We start from the raw sequence: 18,499 nt of genomic DNA on the forward strand, positions 1-18,499 counted from the left end.
CATTGCTCCAATCTCTAGATGAGGAAACTGAGGCTTGAGGATGTAAATAACTTAGCATTTTTTTTCTTTTATAAATAGTAAGTAGTAAAGAGGGCCCTTAAACCCAGGTCTCTGCATCCCCAAACCCGCTGTTAGCTGCAAGCTACTTTTAATGCAGACAGTTTTTCCTAATTTAACTATTTATCAGCTCTATTTACAGTTGACCCTTGAACAAAGCAGGTTTGAGCTGCACAGGTCCACTTACAGGCGGATTTGTTTTTCAGTAGTATATACTACAGGACTACGGGATCTGTGGTTGACTGAATCCTCAGATGAGAAATTGAGGATACAGCAAAACCCAGGATGCGTAGGAACATCTTATACAGAGGGCCGACTACAGGGTATAGGCAGATTTTCGACTGTGTTGGGGGTCAGCACCCCTAACCCCCGCATTGTTCAAGGGTCAGCTGTATTTTGATAAGATCAAGCCCCTGTTTTATGTTAGTTTAGACCAGAGGTTCCATGTTTTTCTGTTCTGGGATGTTACCACCCTGTTTGATCTTTAAGACAGCCCAGAATTGTGGAAAGAGCACAGACAGGAAGCCTGGCAGGACTGCACCTTAGTTCTTCCTTTGCTACCAATTGTGTGACAATAGGAAAGTCCCCAGTTTTCCTGAGTTTTAATTTACTCCTCAGTAAAATAATGGTAATATCACTTGCTTCATAATTTTGTCAGATAGATGCAATATATGTGAAGTGTTCTATAAATGACACTTTTTAGTCCTACAATATGTTTTTAAAGTTAGAAAAAAAAACTGAGTTTTACTTTTTCACCCAGTTTTGCATAGGGAGCTTCTGAAGTCTGTAAGACATGATATGCTAGCACTGTGACCTCTCACACAGTAGGCTGGTTTCTGCTCCAGTAAAATGGGAGACTGATAGCCCTTAAGGTAGCTGTGAGAATTACAGGGGTTAATACACAGAGTGGGGTTTGAACAGTCCCCGGCCCAGAGTTTGTGCCTGATCAATGTTACCTCTCATCATCACCATTATTATTTTTACCTCCTGCTCTAGCCTGTTTAGAAAGTCACATCACCTCTCTGGACCTGCATTTTTCCTTGTTTGGAAAATGAAAGCCATGGAGTAGACAAAAATCTAAAGGAGAGTTCCACCCTTAAAAACTTCTGATTCTATGACTATATGTCAAATGACTACATCATTGACTTTTGAGTTAATATTAGCAGCTCTCCAATAGGAGGTGAGGATTGAAAAGGTCATGAGAGCCTCCATTAGTTAGGGTGACCTGGTTCTGAAGTATGAAGGTGTCACTTCGTCCAGCAACACACGCGCTGCCCAAGCCCCAGAGGCAGCGCCTGCACGTTGTTTGTTTCCAAGATGGAGAAAGTATCAACGATTCCAGCTTGACTGGGCTCCTAAGCCTGGTTCTCAGTGATCTGACAAAACCATCCCCACTAGATGAAAGTCTCTAGCCAGTGGCCCTGATCCTTGGGAATGGCCTGGCTACCAAAGGAAGATGCTACAGTATCTTTTCCTTCCTTCCTCCCAAGTCTTGCTGGATCTATGGAAAAGATTTGGAAACCCAAAGGACACTTTACCTGAAATAGCAAAACCACTAAATCCTACGGCAAGCACCAGAAAGGAGATAGCCACCCCTTTGGTATGGGAAAAGCCAACCACAAGGAGTAAGGTTGCCTCCATGCCAAAACCTGCAAATGGAAACAGCAGGGGGGAAAAAGTCATTTTCATGTCAGTCAGCCCAAGTTCATGAATTTATCAGGTAAGAATCTGTTTTTATTTCCATGGACCCAAGTTTTTAGTACACACATTCTGGCACAATATTTACAACCTTATTGGGGTGTTTCTTGACTACATGACAATGCTAATATTACCCAGGTGTTCTGTGAGCCTTCCAACATTTTCCTGGTGTACTTTGAACACTGAATGGTCCCAGGAGGTACGATGATGCCCGTGGGATGAGAAATGTTTATTATCAGTTGTTCATGGGTAGTTCCCCCTGCCATTTCTAAATACTAAAACCATCAGTGACTCTCCTTTGATTACACAAGTGATGGTCTCTCACAGAAAAATGAAATAAAAATAAAATTAAAAAATAAAATATTATTATTGCCAAAGGTGACTAGAAAGCTGTAGTGTATATCTGAAACAAAAAGCAGAGTCTCACCACTTGTAAAGCATAAGGCAGAATCTTCCCTTTCAGAAGTTTGCCAAGCTCTCAGGCCTCTATTTAAAGCCACGAGATATTTGCACAGAAAATACAGCAGGACAAAAGTACTTTCTGTTCCTTTCATTCAGAATAAGTGAATCCAGCACAATAAAAAAGAGTAAGGAAATTATGAAGATGGTCCTTCTCATCAACACACAGACACACACACACACACACACACACACACACACACACACACACACACATTCAGCCAATAGCAGACAGAAAGATGATATAAATACCATTTCCAGGGACATGAAGTACCCTGGGAGGTAGAAGACAATGAAATGATGCTTCATACTGCGGACCGTCTGCTGATTCCAGACATCACCACACATTTGTCCTCTGAGTTACCTCAAAGACAACAGGCCCAAATCAAGTCTCTGTTCCCCTATTTTCAGTCTGAAACAAACAAAGCAAACCACCACCACACTCTTTCTTCTTCTCTAAATTAAACTTCTATCCACCTGTGTTTAGAACCCAGACTTTGTCAGACGGGCCTGGGTTCAGATTCCATCTCAAAATCACAAATTGTGTGATCTTGGACAAGTCACCTCACCTCTTAGATTCCTCATCCCCCACCCCCCACCCCGCCAAATGGAGCTCATAATACAACCTTGGAACACTGGAAGGTTAAATGAAATTGGGTTTATAAGGTGTTGAGCATGGTTGTCAGCCATGGGCACAGCTCAACAAATGGTAACCAAAAGTCCAATGCAGAAATCTCAGAATCATCTTGGACTTCTTTCTCTTCCTCAGCTTTCACATAAAGATAAGAATCCATGGGTTTGGCCTCAGAAATATCTGTCAAATCCGACCTCTGCTTTCCCCTCCTCTGCCACTGTCTTAGTTCTGGGCGCCACTGTCTCTCACCTGGACAACTTCAATAACCTCTTTACTGTATTGGTCTTCCCATCTCTTCTTCCCCTGATCCATTCTCTAGATCATTATCTTTCTAAACCACAAATCTGATCAGTTGCCCCTTTGCTTAAAACCCTCGTCAATGGTTACGTAGTATGAGTACAATGCTGTATAATAAATCCCTCCTGCGGTTCCAGCTTCATCTTCAGCCATCCTCACCTCCTTGCTCACCACCTGTAGCCCGTAGAGAGCCCCCTGTTGTCACACAGATCTATCCGCTGTTTCCTGATCACAGCACTGTTTTGTGCCCATAATGTATTTCCACAGACTGTTCCTTCACCTGCAGTACTCTCCTCCCACCACTTCTCTTTTCTGGAGAAATCTTACTATTCTTTAAAGTCCAGCTCAAATATTGCTTCCTTTAGGAAGCTTTCCTGATAACCCTGCCCCTCACCTACCAGTAAAGCTGACATCTCACTCTTACGCATTTTATAGAGCTTTTCAACATTGCCTTGTAGTTTTCCATTTGTATTTCTGCCTCCCTGACAAAACTGTGATATTATCCAGGGAAGGTACCGTATATATAGCACAGAGCCTGGTGAGTATGTAGTGGGAACTCAATAAATAATGTTTGATGAATTAATGTGAAGGAAAGAAAGGAAAACCAAGACAAGTTAAAACACAAGCTAAAGCACTTTTTGTAAACCTTGGTAAGCTGCTTACCTGTCTGAGTCCCTTTCTTCAAAACTATCATAGAAATAGGGCAAGCCTCAATAACTGTTTTACTTTGTCATCTAAAGAGGATCAATGCAATTATGGGTGCAGATGTGCTTTTTAAACTGTGGGCTTTACAGACTCACTGATATAGAGAACAAACTAGTGGTTACCAGTGGGTGGGGAGGGAGGGGCAATGTAGGGGTGGGGGATGGAAGGTACAAACTATTAGGTGTAAGATAGGTTCAAGGATGTATTATACAACAAGGGGAAAGTAGTCAATATTTTGTAACAACTATAAACGGAAAGTAATCTTTAAAAATTGTATGAAAACATTTTTAAATTTTTAATAAATAAATAAAAATTTTAAAAAACTGTGGACTTTATACCATTACTACTTGTTATTAATTTTGTTTCAACAGTTTAAATTATACATAAGGAAAAACTGCTAGTGTTCTGTATACTAACTGTTTATGTATTAGAAGTGGCCTGTCTTAAGCAACAAGGCACATGGCTGAAACTTCCTTTAACACTTTCAACAAAATGGTACCAGAAAGTTAATTCCCGCAAAGAATTAGAATAAAGACACGTGAAGAAGAAAACCTACAAATGATACACTGATTCATCTCTAAGGAAAAAAAAGATCTTTGCCAAATAGTAGACTTCCAAAGAAAGAAAAACCATTTAAGAGCCTAAATGGTTCCTATCTACAGTGAAAATGCTAAAGATAGAACTGTACGTTTCAGGAGCTGAAGGATAAAATTTGGACTTCATGGGTAATCAAGAGATCCTGGAAAGTGAACCTATTCAGAGCTGACAAGAAAAACAGAACAAGGATTAAAAGGCCTGAGAAATTTTTTCATCTCCCCTGAAGTTCACACAGGCAACTGATTCGGCCAGACTAGAATTTTTGATGTCACTCACACTTTCCATGTAATACAGAGGAAGGTATAAGGATTTGACATCTGTCTTTGAGGATCTTGGAAATGTGCCCTGATTCAGAATGAACTAGAACAGAGCATCATGTCTTAAGGTGATCTGTTTGCTTTAAATGATTCTAGCAGCAAATATCTCTTGCCTATGGAAAGAAAAGAAGGAGGTGGCAGACTCCACGAAATGTGTGATCTTTCTCAGATGAGAAACGTCCTCTGTATTTTGGCTTAGAAAATATGAAACCAACTAAAATTCTCTAGAAGATCATGTAAGTGCTTCATTATATCCAAATCAATCTGGCTCATTCAGTGATGGCACAAAACTCTATCTTTATCTCTAATGCAGCATCTCTGTGTTTAAGCAAGCTGGGAAAAGCATGGTCTTTTAAAAAATTTTTTCTATGTATATCCCACTGGTTCTGCTATGTCAAAATATAAAATGACATGAATAGACATGTGAAGAGATTTTTTTTCTTTTTAAGATGGGATAGAGGCTGGGGAGATTCTATGAATGCATTCTAGTTTCCGCCAAAAAAAAAAAAAAAAAGAACAAAAAGGATTTATTCTCAAGGATTTAAAATATTTGAGAGTTGCCACCACCACCTAAACTACTAATTATGAAGAAACAATGGCAAAGGTGATTGAGGAAAAATTAAATATGAACAAGACATTCCTATGAAAATGTTGTTAGGGTCTTCAAGGCATCTGTCTTTAGAAGAGGTTGTACAGGTAGAGTTTAAACACAGAATTTTCTTTCAAGTTCCAGGTTTAGAAGTTGCATATTTTTGGCCATGGGAAATATGATTGAATAGCATATACTTATTGAATGCTTCCTTTGGAAAACTTCTGTTTTGTCAGTGTCTTGAACACAGGAGAAGACAAAGGCACTAAAATATGTCAAGAACATTCTGTTTGCTGAACTCATGCTAGGTGCATATATACATTGTCTCATTTACAATCATAACAATCATAACAATCATCTGAGGTAAATACTATTATTCAGATATTAAAGAAGAAGAAAGTAAGGCTCATGGAATTTAGAAATCCATCCACTTCAGTGTCACCTCCACTGACACTACTTTAGATCAAGCTACCATCTTCTTTTCACGGAATGACTGAAATAGCCTCTTAGCTAGTTTCCCTTCTTTTACTGTAAGTTCTATTATTTCGATTTGAAAGCATAAATCAGATCATGTCCCTTTCCCTCCTTTAAACCCTCCATTTGCTTCCCAATGCACCTCAAGTAAAACCCAAGCTCCGCATAGGTCTGTCTACAAGGCCTCCCGTGATTTGGCCCCAGCTGTGCACTCTGATCCCATCAATGTCACTCTCCACCTCACCCACCAAGCCCCGACCATTCTGACTTTCCTTCCTTCTGTTCTCTAACATGTCACAGTCATGTCTGCCTCAGGGCCGTTGCACATGCTATTCTCTCTGCCTAAAATACTTTCCTGCAAGAGCTGTAAGAAGGAAGTACATGATGAGTTGTCAACCAAGTGTATAGATAGAAGGAGCATTCACTGGAGGCTGACGTAGCCTTAACAAAACACAAGTGAAAAGACTTGAGCTGATGTAGTAGGCTGTGTCGGGAGGACTGGGTTGATTGGTGAAGGTGAGCAGAACTCACAGTAAAGGGAAAGGGAGTGAGCAAAGTCAGAGACAGCAAGATATATTCAGGGCCTGGTATGGAGGGCTATTCAGCTGGAACAGAATCTCATAATTAGAGGAGTGGTACTTTGACTACTATAAAAGTTTCTGATTGCTACTATAACAAATTACCACAACCTTAGTGACTTAAAACAACACAACTTTTTTATCGTACAGTGCTAGAGGTCAGAAGTCTGAAATGGGTCCTACAGAGCTAAAATCGGGGTGTCAGCGAGTTGCATTCCATTTGGAGGCTCTGGGGAAACTCTCTTCTTACTTTCCGAGCTTCTAGAGTCTGCTTGCATTCCTTGGCTGGTGGCTGCATCATTCCGACCTTTGCCTCTACTGTCACATCTCCATCTCTGACTCTGACCCTCATGCCTCCTCTTATAAGGACCCTTGTAATTATGTTGAGCACACACAGATAATCCAAAATAACCTCTCCATCTTAAGATCGTTAATTTAATCACACCTGCAAAATTCCTTTTGCTGTATAGGGAAACACATTCACTAGTTCTGGGAATTAGGACATAGACATCTTTTTTTTTTTTTTTTTTTTTTTTTTTTTTAGACATCTTTGATGAGGAAATTATTCTGCCTACCTCAGCCGCCTTGGGGAGGATCGTGAATGCAGTGCCCCAGAGCTTCCCGTCCTGCCCATCAGAGAGCAAGCCCATACCTGCCAACCTTTAAGTTCAAGTCAAGGGTAGGCCCCCAAATCCCTGCTTGGGGCCAGCAGTCAAACTGCTGGGAGCCCAGATGCTGACAGGTTATTCCCAATCTCCCTGATCAGACTTTATTCCTGAGATGCTGTGCGATGAGATCATGCCAGCCCGCTCTTGCATCCCTCCATAGGATCTTCACTTCTAAAGGGCCCTGACCCATCTCATCTGGTCACAGTGCCCCCATTCCCTCCTTTCCAACTTAATATCCCAGTTATGAACTTTCGCCCATAGATGGCGCTGTCCTCTACCTCCCACCTGCCCACCCCGACCCCCAGTCCCCTGGAGAGATAGCAGTAGTGACTGTAAGCATTGGCAATGAGCTCAGACAGACCTGGGATCTTGTACAGGATCTGCCACTTGAGCAAGTCACTTTATTATACCCCAGTTTCCTCACTGTAAATTGGGTTTAATACATAACAGCACTTGCTCCACAAGGTGGTTATGAGGATTAAATAAAATAATATGTGTAAAGAATTTAGCTTAGTGGCTGGCACAGAAAGTGTTAATTAAATGCTAATTTTAAAAGCAAAACAAAAAAGATAAGGAGAAAGTGGAGGGTTTTAAAAAGGTGAGTTATCATAAGCATTGTAAGTGTTCATGTTACTTTTACCTACCTCTTTTGGAAAATCGCCCAACTTCTATTTTATCTTTGCAAAATGAAAATATGAAATAGGAACTAAATAACACAAGGAAGAGGACGGTGTGTGTGTGTGTGTGTGTGTGTGTGTGTGTGTGTGTGTGTGTGTGTATACCCCATGCACAAGCGTATGTTGGGAAGAAAGAAAACTACTCAGAGAAAATACTTTTCTTATGTTTCTTACCAAAACATGTATATATGTAGAAAGGGAAGGGGGAGATAAGGGAATAAACTATAAAAGCAAAGGATTATATATGTGGAAGGATATATGGGAAAGATAAAAAATAAACAGATAGATACCAGGAAATCATGTTGCTTTGGCTTAAGAGTAGATGAAAGAAGCATTTCTGCAGTTGCCAGTGTATATTGATGTATCAAATAAGTTGTCATATCTCTCTCTTTTTTTTAGTATTTCTTTTCTTTTTCTTTTTCTTTTTTGGCCACGTGGCTTGTGGGATCTTAGTTCCCCAACCAGGGATTGAACCTGGGCCCTTGGAGGTGAGAGCACAGAGTCCTAACCACTGGACTGCCAGGGAATTCCCAAGTTGTCATATCTCAGGTCGGACAAATACAGGCTGAATGACCACTAGGCAGGGGTGTGATGGACAGTCAACTGGGGGATGGACTTAGGAGCCTTTAAGATCCTGCTCAGTGATTAGACATAACCTCCAAAATATGGTCTGCAATTCAGTTTCATCTCATTCTATAAAAGCTGCTTAAGCCACCTATGAAATCCACAGTACCTCCACAGTTCATGATTTTTCTGACAGCAGTTGTGGTCAAAATTTTTCTGCTTCTTAAATAATCAGCCAATTGTCCTCCAATAGGCACAATGATTGTCATAACCATGTGTGGGACTGCTGACAAGAGACCCACCTGGAATGAAAAGAAACAATGAGCTATTTTTAGCTTCTTCTGAGAGAGGCACTTCCTTAACTCCCTGCCTCCGCCATCTCCACCGCACCCCTCACCATCAGATTTAATCATCTAATTATATGGGACCAAGGTAGGCCTGAATTCTGTAATAAATAAACAATGAATGAATGAATCGCTTTAAGGATAGACCAAATGTCTCCTCCATCAGATCGGAAGCTCCTTGAGGGCAGAGGTGACTTTCATTCATCACAGACCCTAGCACGCAGCAGAGTGCCCAGCACATGGTAGTTAAACACTTGGCGCAGACTGAGTGTTCCCCGATGGCAGCCACTATGGGCTGTGCTAGCTCTTCCATGGTCACTTCTGACAGTACCTGTAGCCATGCAGACATCTACCTCTGCTAGGCTGCTGTTCTTTCCCTTGTGGGAAGGACGCTTAATTCTTTTATGATGACAGTTTATGTTTTACCATTCACACTCTTCCTCCCTGAAACACAGACAACCTAATGGCAATCGCTGGGGACTTTGAAAAAGTTCTTTCTAAACCATACAAAGCTCTGGCCGTTATCGCTATGACCGTGATCTGCAAAATGAGCTTTAAGTTTCTTACCGCTCCTCACTGAATAATTTATAGGAAAAACAAAAAACAAAACAAAAACAAAAAAACCTCTCACCCTTAAATCTTTTGATCCTTGCCTAATATGCAGTCCTTGAGTCAGCTTCAAAAACACTTTGAGATCAGGTATAATACAAATCTTTAAAAGCAGCTTAATACAGCTCTGATCCTTACTAAGAAGAAATTAAATAGCTATGTATACTGTGCATAGAATGTATAACTTGTCTGACCTCCAGGGTATTAGGTGTCACAGAACCGTCATGAATTTTGATCAGCAATTTACTTATTTTATCATGCAAAGATTTTCTCAGTAGAAGCAAGAGATTTAAAGTTCAAGAACATTTGAAGCATCTGTGTGTTTACCTTACTTATTGCAAATCCAAAGACCTCTTCAAAATAAGCAGGCTGACTTATTAACAGCAAGTAAAAGGTCCAGCTTCTGCAAAAATTTGCCACAATGATTGCGTAAACCGGCAACGATGTAAAAAATCTTTTCCATGGTGTATTAAATTTCTAAGGAGTAAAAATACCGTGGGATTTTTAGTGAATATACTGACAGATTATTTTTCTTAAGAGGATAACACAATCACTGAGAGAAATACTCATAAAGAAGAGGCAAGTCTTCATCTATCCGTCTCTACTTACACTGAGACTAACCAAGTTGGCTCCTTCTCCTATACTTGTCTCTATATAGGTCCTTTCCTCATGGGATATTGTTGGGTGAACTGCTGGACACTCATAGGCCTGCAACAGCCAAAACATGTACCAAATAATCCCAAACATACCTGCAGTTGAAAAACAAAAGGCTTGATGATATGGTCTCATTTTCTTCCATCTCTAAATTTGTCAAATTTCAAAGTATTCTCAAATGGCACTATATTCAGCTAGGAGAAAGTGTTTGGTTTATTTTTCCGTTGTTGTTATTATTAACTGGTATTTAAAGAAAGATAATGTTCTGCTCATTAAATTCAACTTTCATATAAACATTAAATGAATCATCGCTAGACAAGTATTCCATTTATATGATAAACTTGTCTTAGTAATCTCTATTTTCATACAGTAAACTCTTAGCCAACCCCATTAGACAGTAAAATACCACCTCTATGAGTCACCCAAGGGAACTCATGAAATCAAATCACTCACCATAAATATAAAAGACAGAGGCCCATCCCATGTACTGTACCAACACGCCGGCCAGCGGCATGGCAATCACTGCCCCCGCGTAGGAACCTAGAATGAGAAAAGGTTGAGGGAAACTTACCAGTCGTCATGCAAGCCCTTTCAAACCATTTAGAGTTCATGTGCTCGAACTGAGGATGAACCAAACTGAGCAGGAGTCATGAAAAGGAGCAGGTAAACTCCCATTGTGCCCAAAAACAGGGCTTCCAGGAGACAAAGTTCACCAGGATGCCCTTTAACTTCCTCCAGACACCATGGAGGGATCAGACAAAGATGGCTCGGGCACCGTGATTTGGAATCACAAGAGAATGGAATGAAAAGATGAGAAAAATCTAAGAGAATTCTGAAAAATTCAACCAGGCACAATATTCGGTGCAGAAGACAGAAAGTGAAGGAACATATGTATCTACCTCTCAGGGCTCACAGAGCAGGATTATCACTGTGGTCTTTATTTATTAAAATATTTTTTCTTCCAGCTTTATTGAGATATAATTCACCTAGGTCTTTAAATGAGGGACTTCAAACTATGAAAGAATCATGCTTTTAGAGTCTCGATTTTTTTTTTTTTTAATACCAGGAAACAGTTAAATTTCAGGATGGCAGGATGACCAGGATGGCTTCTGTCTCCATCCACCTCCTAAATATGTACGTTTTTTAGTTTATTTCTTACTTTGTAAATACCTAACCTTGTAAATACTTACCTATATGTGGATGTTTATCTTGTCTAGACAAGATAGTGAGGGCTAGGGGCAGTGACCTCACCTCCACTATCTCCTGCAGCTCCATGATACCTGCTGGAGAAACATGAGCCCTGCAAACTCCCAATAAATATTAACTAAATCAAAAAAATTACTATCTGAAATTCCCTCTGGGTATGAATGAAAAAAAATTCTTGCTTCAGAAAAAGTGAGCTGCAAAAGGAAATTCTGTATCCCAGAATCCAATGCTAAGAAAGACTTTCAGGAAATGGGAGCTTGGGGATCTTCCAGAGAAAGAGATTAAATTCCATCTTTCTAAGCTGGGCCCAACTGGTTATGAAAGGCCTGACCTGGAATCCCAAATCTGAACATCATAACACCTGAAGAAGTCTCTCAATCTCTCCAAATCATTTTCATTAGGTAGAAGATGGAAGTGAAATCTCTATCTCACAGGGTTGTTTCGAGGAGCAAATAAATTATTAGATGCAGATGCTCTAATTAGTGCTGCATAAACACCAACTATTACTGCTACTGTCATGTACAGAATGACGGAGCACTTTTTTTTTTTAACCTCAGACTTCCTCAAACCAATAAGGCAAGCATTCCAGGACGTATCATTAGAAAGAAGAGCTGCAGGCCTAATTCCTCTGTGGGTGTGGAGAAGGTGGTCTTCTTTCCTGGACCAAATACCCTGGGAGTTGGGGGGTGTGGGGTCTCCAGTTTAGATGATGCAAACAGGGAGGGTCAGGGGATAACAATCTACAAGATGCATTGGGTGCTTTCTGTGTGCTCTCTAGTACTGTGCTGAGTATTCTGGACCCCTGATTTTATTTAACCCTTTTTTCAACCTGGTAACATTGGTACCGGTGTCATCCCAATTTTACAAGAAGGGGAGGGGAGGGGAGGTAAATTTCCTGAGGTCACATAGGTGTGAGTGATAGGGACCCAGGTCTGCAGGAATCCAAAGCCTTTAACCTTAACTACTTAATAATTCAGTCCTGCTTCTTTCGCTCAACAATACCCAATAATGCCTCACAGTAAGAAGCATTCATTCACTGAGGAAATTTTACAACTTGAAATTGTCCTTCCCTGTCTTTTAGATGAACTCTTCCTCATCCTTCCAGACATGGCTGAATGTAATCTCCTGTCACACCCTGAGCATACCCCAACAGGGCTCTCCACCCATATTGCCCTCACTGCACCTTGATGCCTCTGTGTGGTCACCAGGGAAGACAGAGGAGGCCCACCAATGCTTGTTGCTTGGCGTGGAGAGAGGGGAGTGGCTGAACGGGGGATGGGAGAGTCCCCAGTTCTGTCTTTACTCTCCATGGGAATTTATATCTTTTTTTCCCCTCCCTGAGCCTCCACTATAAAATAATGGAGGTAGAAAAAGAAATCAAATTTGTGGCTATCAGAGGCAGGGGTGGGGAGAGGGGAAATTAGATGAAGGCAGTCAAAAGGTACAAATTTCCAGGTATAAGATAAATAAGTACTAGGTATGTAACATACAACATGATAAAGATAATTGACAGTGCTGTATGTTGTCAAAGAAAGTTAAGAGAGTAAATCCTGAGTTCTCATCACAAGGAAAAAAAATTTTTTTCCTATTTCTTTGATGTTGTATCTATATGAGAGATTGGATGTTCACTAAACCTATGGGGGCAAACATTTCATGATGTATGTAATTCGAATCATTAGGTTGAACACCTTAAAATTATATAGTCTGTATGTCTCTTACATCTCAATAAAAGTAGGGGGAAAAAAACAAAAACAAAAATCTATGTCTTTGAATAAAGCCAGTTTTACTTCTAAAAAAATTAAAATTAATTAAAAATATAAAACAATGGATGTGACTAGATGTTTTCTAAAGACCCTTCCAACTCCAATATTTTTGAAGTGTAAGAATCAACTATCCCTAAGCCTGGGTTTACTTCTAATGACATTTTCCCTTGGCTGTTCTTTGAAACCAAGGCTACACCTTAGCTGGGATATGTAATAAGGCCTGTGACCTTGATCAGGTAACTTTCCTTGAGAGTCAAATCATTTCTTTAATTAGCCCTTTTAGAGCTATAAAGACACTAAGAATGGGCAGTAGCTGCTAGTTATTCTTGTTTTGCTGGCAAATCAAAATGAAAAGACTTACAAATAAATCATCCAAAGACAATATCAGGGGACTTCCCTGGTGGCACAGTAGCTAAGAATCCACCTGCCAATGCAGGGGACACGGGTTTGAGCCCTGGTCCGGGAAGATCCCACATGCCACGGAGCAACGAAGCCCGTGTGCCACAACTACTGAGCCTGCGCTCTAGAGCCTGCAAGCCACAACTACTGAGCCCACATGCCACAACTACTGAAGCCTGCGTGCCTGGAGCCCATGCTCCGCCAGAAGAGAAGCCACTCCAATGAGAAGCCCGCACACCGCAACGAAGAGTAGCCCCTGCTCGCTGCAACTAGAGAAAGCCTGTGCGCAGCAACGAAGACCCAAAGCAGCCAAAAATAAATAAATAAATAAATAAATAATTTTAAAAAGACAATATCAATAGGTCAAGGTCAGCTGGGGCAGAATCTTATATTCTTCTAGAGGTGGTATAAGATCAGTAGTGGAGGTAGAGATGATCTTGAACTTCAAACAAGAGGACAGAAATAGTTTCTAAGGACAAGAGAGCCTAAAGAAGTAAAGACATCTCTGCTGTGCATGCATTTCCAAACTAGGCACAAAACAGACACTTGGGTGGACATTTCACACCAGATTCCCTGGGATCCTTTATTACTACTACTACTACTACTACTTAAGGAGGTAAAGAGAGAGAGACAGAGGGAGAAATAAATAAAGATATTCAGAGAAATAAAGCTTCCTCTTTAGCTAAGAAATACAGGTTAGCTACGGTTACGAAAGACACGCTAGCCTAAAAAACTAAGCAGAACTAAATTCTGATCCTAATTCTACGTGGACCCGTTGTGACTTTTGTGGCCTAAGGCACTTTTGTCTTTCTTGGCCCCTTCTCCCATAAAAAATATTTGAAAATATTGGTGGCAGCATGTGCTGTTCTTGTTCAAATGTTAATCAATACCTAGTAGACTTTTCTGAACACTGATTACTCTCAGAGATTCATAGAGGGGCCAGTCCCAAAGACATGGCTTCAAACGAGGCAACCTTAGCAAGGTGAAGTTTGGTGACCCAGGAATTTAAGTCACATCACTACTTAAGAGCCATTAATTTACTTTCGGGTAAGATGGATGGTGTCCGCTTCATTTTTATCTGGAAGATAATGGCGAAAATTGATTAAACAGCTTCTATGACAATGTGTACATAGTAGTGTGTAGTGAGGAAAGTTCTGAATCAAGAACCAGGTGGTCTAGATCCAGCTCCTTAACTTAGTAGCTGTGTGACCTTGGGCAAGTCGTTGGACTTTCGTTTCAGTTCAATGAAACTAAACTTTAAACTTTAGTTTTAATTTTTTCATTTGTGAAAAGGAGTTGGGGGCCTTGATGATTCTATTGATATATCTTCTGTTTTCAACTTTGGAAAATATCATTTGTTGGCTAATCCTACAACCACCTGCAACCCCTTCTTTCTTACCTTTGTCTCTTAAAGATGCTAGAAAAACTAGGCACTTGCTTTCCTAGCCTCCTCTGCAGTTAGTAAAGTATATGACACAATTAGAACCAAGGAAATATAAATGGAAGCCTGCTAGGGAGTTTGGGAAAGCTTTTGCTTTCCTAGTGAAAGGAATAGACATGATTAGGACACCTATCCCCACTTCTTTCTGCCTTTAAGGTGGACTTGATACCTGGAGCTGTGACAGCCATTTTGTGAACTAGAGGAACACGCATGAATGTAAAAAGTTATCACTCTGAGGATAGTGGAGTAAAAAGTCCAAACGTGCATAGTCCCTGGATAGATCACAGAGCAGCAGAATCAATACTAGCAACGATTTACCTTTGGACTTCTGTTATGTGAAAAAAATAAATTCTATTTAGTAGGGTCTTCACTTGAAGCCAAAAGCATTCCTAAATGAAACTTGTTATGGTTCTAATACACTTACCACAAAAAGAAGTTGTGGCCAGTCGGCTTCGCTCCAAAGGCGGTGCCCACTTACTCCACATCCCATGGCAGGCTGGGTAGGTCACACCCTGGCAAAACAGTTGAAAATAGATTATTTGATTCGACTCCAGTTTCTTTTTGTGTTTAAAACACAGGTTTTGCTTCTTTAACACTACAAATCAAAGCCTAATTTACAGATACTAAATAACATGTGTCAGCTATTTTGACTCATGGCACAGATGCTGAAATTCAAAAACTAGTTCAAATGTAAGCATGGTGGGGAATAGGGAAGGGGTCTTTATATTTCATATTATTATAGAATATCAGTGTAGAAAGGGATTTCCACAACCAGCTGGTCCATCCTGTCATTTCAAGATACAGAACCTGAGGCTCAGAGCCATTAAGTGACTAGATTCTAGTCTTCACGGCTGCTAATATCATGTTCTTTCTACCATGTCAGTATTTTCTGAAGTGTGGTATGTGTCCCTCTAGTGGGATTAAAGTTGGATTTAAGGTGCTACAACAACCTACATTTTTTATTATAATTGTTACATATATATTATAACATGCTTTAGAAATAAAATATAACTAGCACATCAAGCCCATGATATCAAAGATATTGTTGCTTATGATAGGTTCTTTTATTTTGTTTTGAAGTGAATTGATCTAGGGAAAAACTATAAGCAAATAATAGTATAAATCGTAGCGTGGATATGACAAAAGTGACAAAGGTTAGAGGTGAATGACTGAGTTCGGGAAACATTTCACTACATCAGGTATTGGCAAACTATAGCCCGATATGGCCCCACCATCTATTTTTGTTCAGCCCTCAAGTAAATATGGCTTTTACATTTTTAAGTGGGCAGAAAAAAAAATTGAAAGAAGAATAATATTTCCTGGCATGTGATAATCATATGAAATGCAAATATCAGTGTCCAAAAAGTTTTACTGGAAAGTAGCCATGCCCACATGTTTACATATTGTCTCTGGCTGCTTTTGCATTACAATGGCAGAGTTGAGTCATTGCAACAGACCGTAGTATGGCCAGCAAAGTGCAAAATATTTACTTTCTGGCTCTATATTATTCTACCTCCTTCATCAAGTTAAATCTCTGTGTAACACTACACCCTTGGAAATTTACAGATTTATTAATAAGTCCATTTAAACTGTTTTAGTGGAAAGAGCCCTTGCTATGTGAACTGTAGGTTTGGGGCTTTCAGTTTCAAATTTTATTAAATGAAAGGGGTTGGATGATCTCTAAGATCACTCCTGGCTCATCTGAAATTCTTCCCTCTATGAAATGGTCCTTTATTAGGAATAAATTTGGAATCATACAAAGCATTTTAATTAAAGTATTCATAATTGTAATCATAGCCAGAGAGTTCAGATAGCAGGACAAGGTGGAAGATAGGAAAACTGAGTAAAGGAGGTTTTCTTCAAAAGCTGAAATTTCTAAAGGACCATGCTGTCTCCAGCAATATCAAAATTTGTTAAGAATCTCTTACCTCCACTAGACCTTGCAAAATTCTGACACACATGACACATCCGTAATGTACTCTGGCTGCAGAAGGAATGAACATGTTCAAGGTCGATGTTAAGAAGATGGCGGCTCCAAAGACCCTGAGGGACCAAAACACTGTGTTATTGGGCAGGCCCACTGATGGACGTGGCATGTTAGTTAAACATCAGGAACAAACCTAACAGTTTATGGAAGATCACTATAGAAATTAATGGAAAGAGAAATAGATGTTGTGTTAGGATCTGGTGTGTTCCAAGCTAGACTGTTGGGCCGCTTTGATTTCCAAGCTCCAGTCCCTGGACCAATCATGGGAAGGTTTTGGGCAGTACAGGGATGTCCTGCCTAGATGAGATCCTGAAGCTGGAGATTGACCAGCATGAGGTAAGCTTGCTGGAGACCCACCATTCTTCTTGGTTCTACCCAACTGATCCATTCTGACCATTACCTCATGACTTCTGCACATTTGGGTTGTGTCTCCTGCTTCCCAATTCTGCTCTCACTTTACCAGATGGGGATACTGACTATCTGAGAAGCATGCTGTGTCCTGGGACCAGCCAAGCACAAGACAGGCTGTGTACCTGTCTTAGGCCCCAACTCTCTGCCAAGTACCGTGTGCCTTCTCCTCCCTGCCTGGACAGGAGTGTCCTGGGAAAAGACAGCCAGCAGCATTTTCTTCCTTTCTCACACGTGTTAGTGATGCTTCAGCCCCTTTTACATGCTGCGAAATCATATTATATGTTATTTCTTCTTAGGGCAGAAGTGTAAGTAGTAACCCCAGAGACCATAAGAGCTAATATTTTATCACTTTTTAAGAAGAATACAACAGGTAAGTGACAATAAAGGACACAAACTAGACAAGAACATAAGTAAATATGAGTCATGCTTATACAGGATGACTTTCAAACTTTTTTGTCCTTGATCCATAAAACAAAATATATTTTATATTGCAACTCAACACACTGATACACACAAATGTAACCGAAACAAGTTTCAAATACTAATACTTAAATGTGCAATGAGCTAAGATATTTTCTATTCTATTTTGTTCTATTTGATTACCTTTTCTTCTATTTCTCCCTCTTTTTTTAAGAAAATGGTCATTGGTAAATCACTATTGATTTTATTACCATCTAATGAGTTCTGTTTTAGAGTTTGAAAGACACTGCTTTATAAAGTATACACTTCACAAAATCCACATATGTAAAGTCAATTACAATTAGAAGAGACTTGGAAATAATTAGTACACTCCTTTTCTGGTACATATACATACTACATCTCCCCCAGGTGGCCATCATTTCTGCTTGAATACCTTTAGTGACAGAGAACTTACTACTCCTTGAAGCAGCTCATTTTGTCTTGGACCCACTTTTAATTGCTCAAACACCTACCATAGAATCTCAAGGGCATTAAAGACATCTTGCAATCTAGAGACTAGTCCCTCCTACTCACATGACAAAACCTGTATGGAACAGGATGATATTAACACAGTACAGAGCATCACAGAATGTCATTGGTCAAAGGCAGCTCAAACACAATCTAATACGTTTCATTTCACAGATGAAGAAACTGAGGCCCAGAGAAAAAAGGAACTCATTAGAGGTCACCAAGTGAGTTACTTAGGGTCCAAGAACTGTTTCTCCTAACTCGGATGCAATTGATCTTTTTATTACATAATCATTTAAAGAATTGCAAGATAGATTAGATTAGACAAAAAAGTAAACAAAAAGAGACTCAAGAACAGGATCATATAAGATCAATGTCTGTGAATCACATCTTTAGGAACGGCTTCTATCTTTCATTCTGTACCCCTAAATTGAGAGCCAGTTA

At 40.0% G+C, this 18,499-nt stretch overlaps 1 protein-coding gene across 2 annotated transcripts in view; it reads right to left on the reverse strand.

Moving 5' to 3' along the window:
* The window catches only part of SLC17A8 (solute carrier family 17 member 8), a 49,270-nt gene that overhangs the window by 5,156 nt on the left and 25,615 nt on the right, over positions 1 to 18,499 (reverse strand). The window contains exons 4-10 of one of the 2 annotated variants that reach the window (XM_007165824.1): positions 16,659 to 16,773; positions 15,155 to 15,242; positions 10,375 to 10,461; positions 9,877 to 10,016; positions 9,595 to 9,744; positions 8,484 to 8,616; positions 1,596 to 1,706 (exon numbers count right to left, since the gene is read on the reverse strand). In XM_007165824.1, the coding sequence (XP_007165886.1) occupies positions 1,596 to 1,706; positions 8,484 to 8,616; positions 9,595 to 9,744; positions 9,877 to 10,016; positions 10,375 to 10,461; positions 15,155 to 15,242; positions 16,659 to 16,773 (824 nt within the window). The remainder of the gene's footprint in view (positions 1 to 1,595; positions 1,707 to 8,483; positions 8,617 to 9,594; positions 9,745 to 9,876; positions 10,017 to 10,374; positions 10,462 to 15,154; positions 15,243 to 16,658; positions 16,774 to 18,499) is intronic. The other variant, XM_028167208.1, reaches the window with a different exon arrangement.

The sequence above is a fragment of the Balaenoptera acutorostrata genome, chromosome 11 (assembly GCF_949987535.1).
Source record: "Balaenoptera acutorostrata chromosome 11, mBalAcu1.1, whole genome shotgun sequence".
NCBI lineage: Eukaryota > Metazoa > Chordata > Mammalia > Artiodactyla > Balaenopteridae > Balaenoptera > Balaenoptera acutorostrata.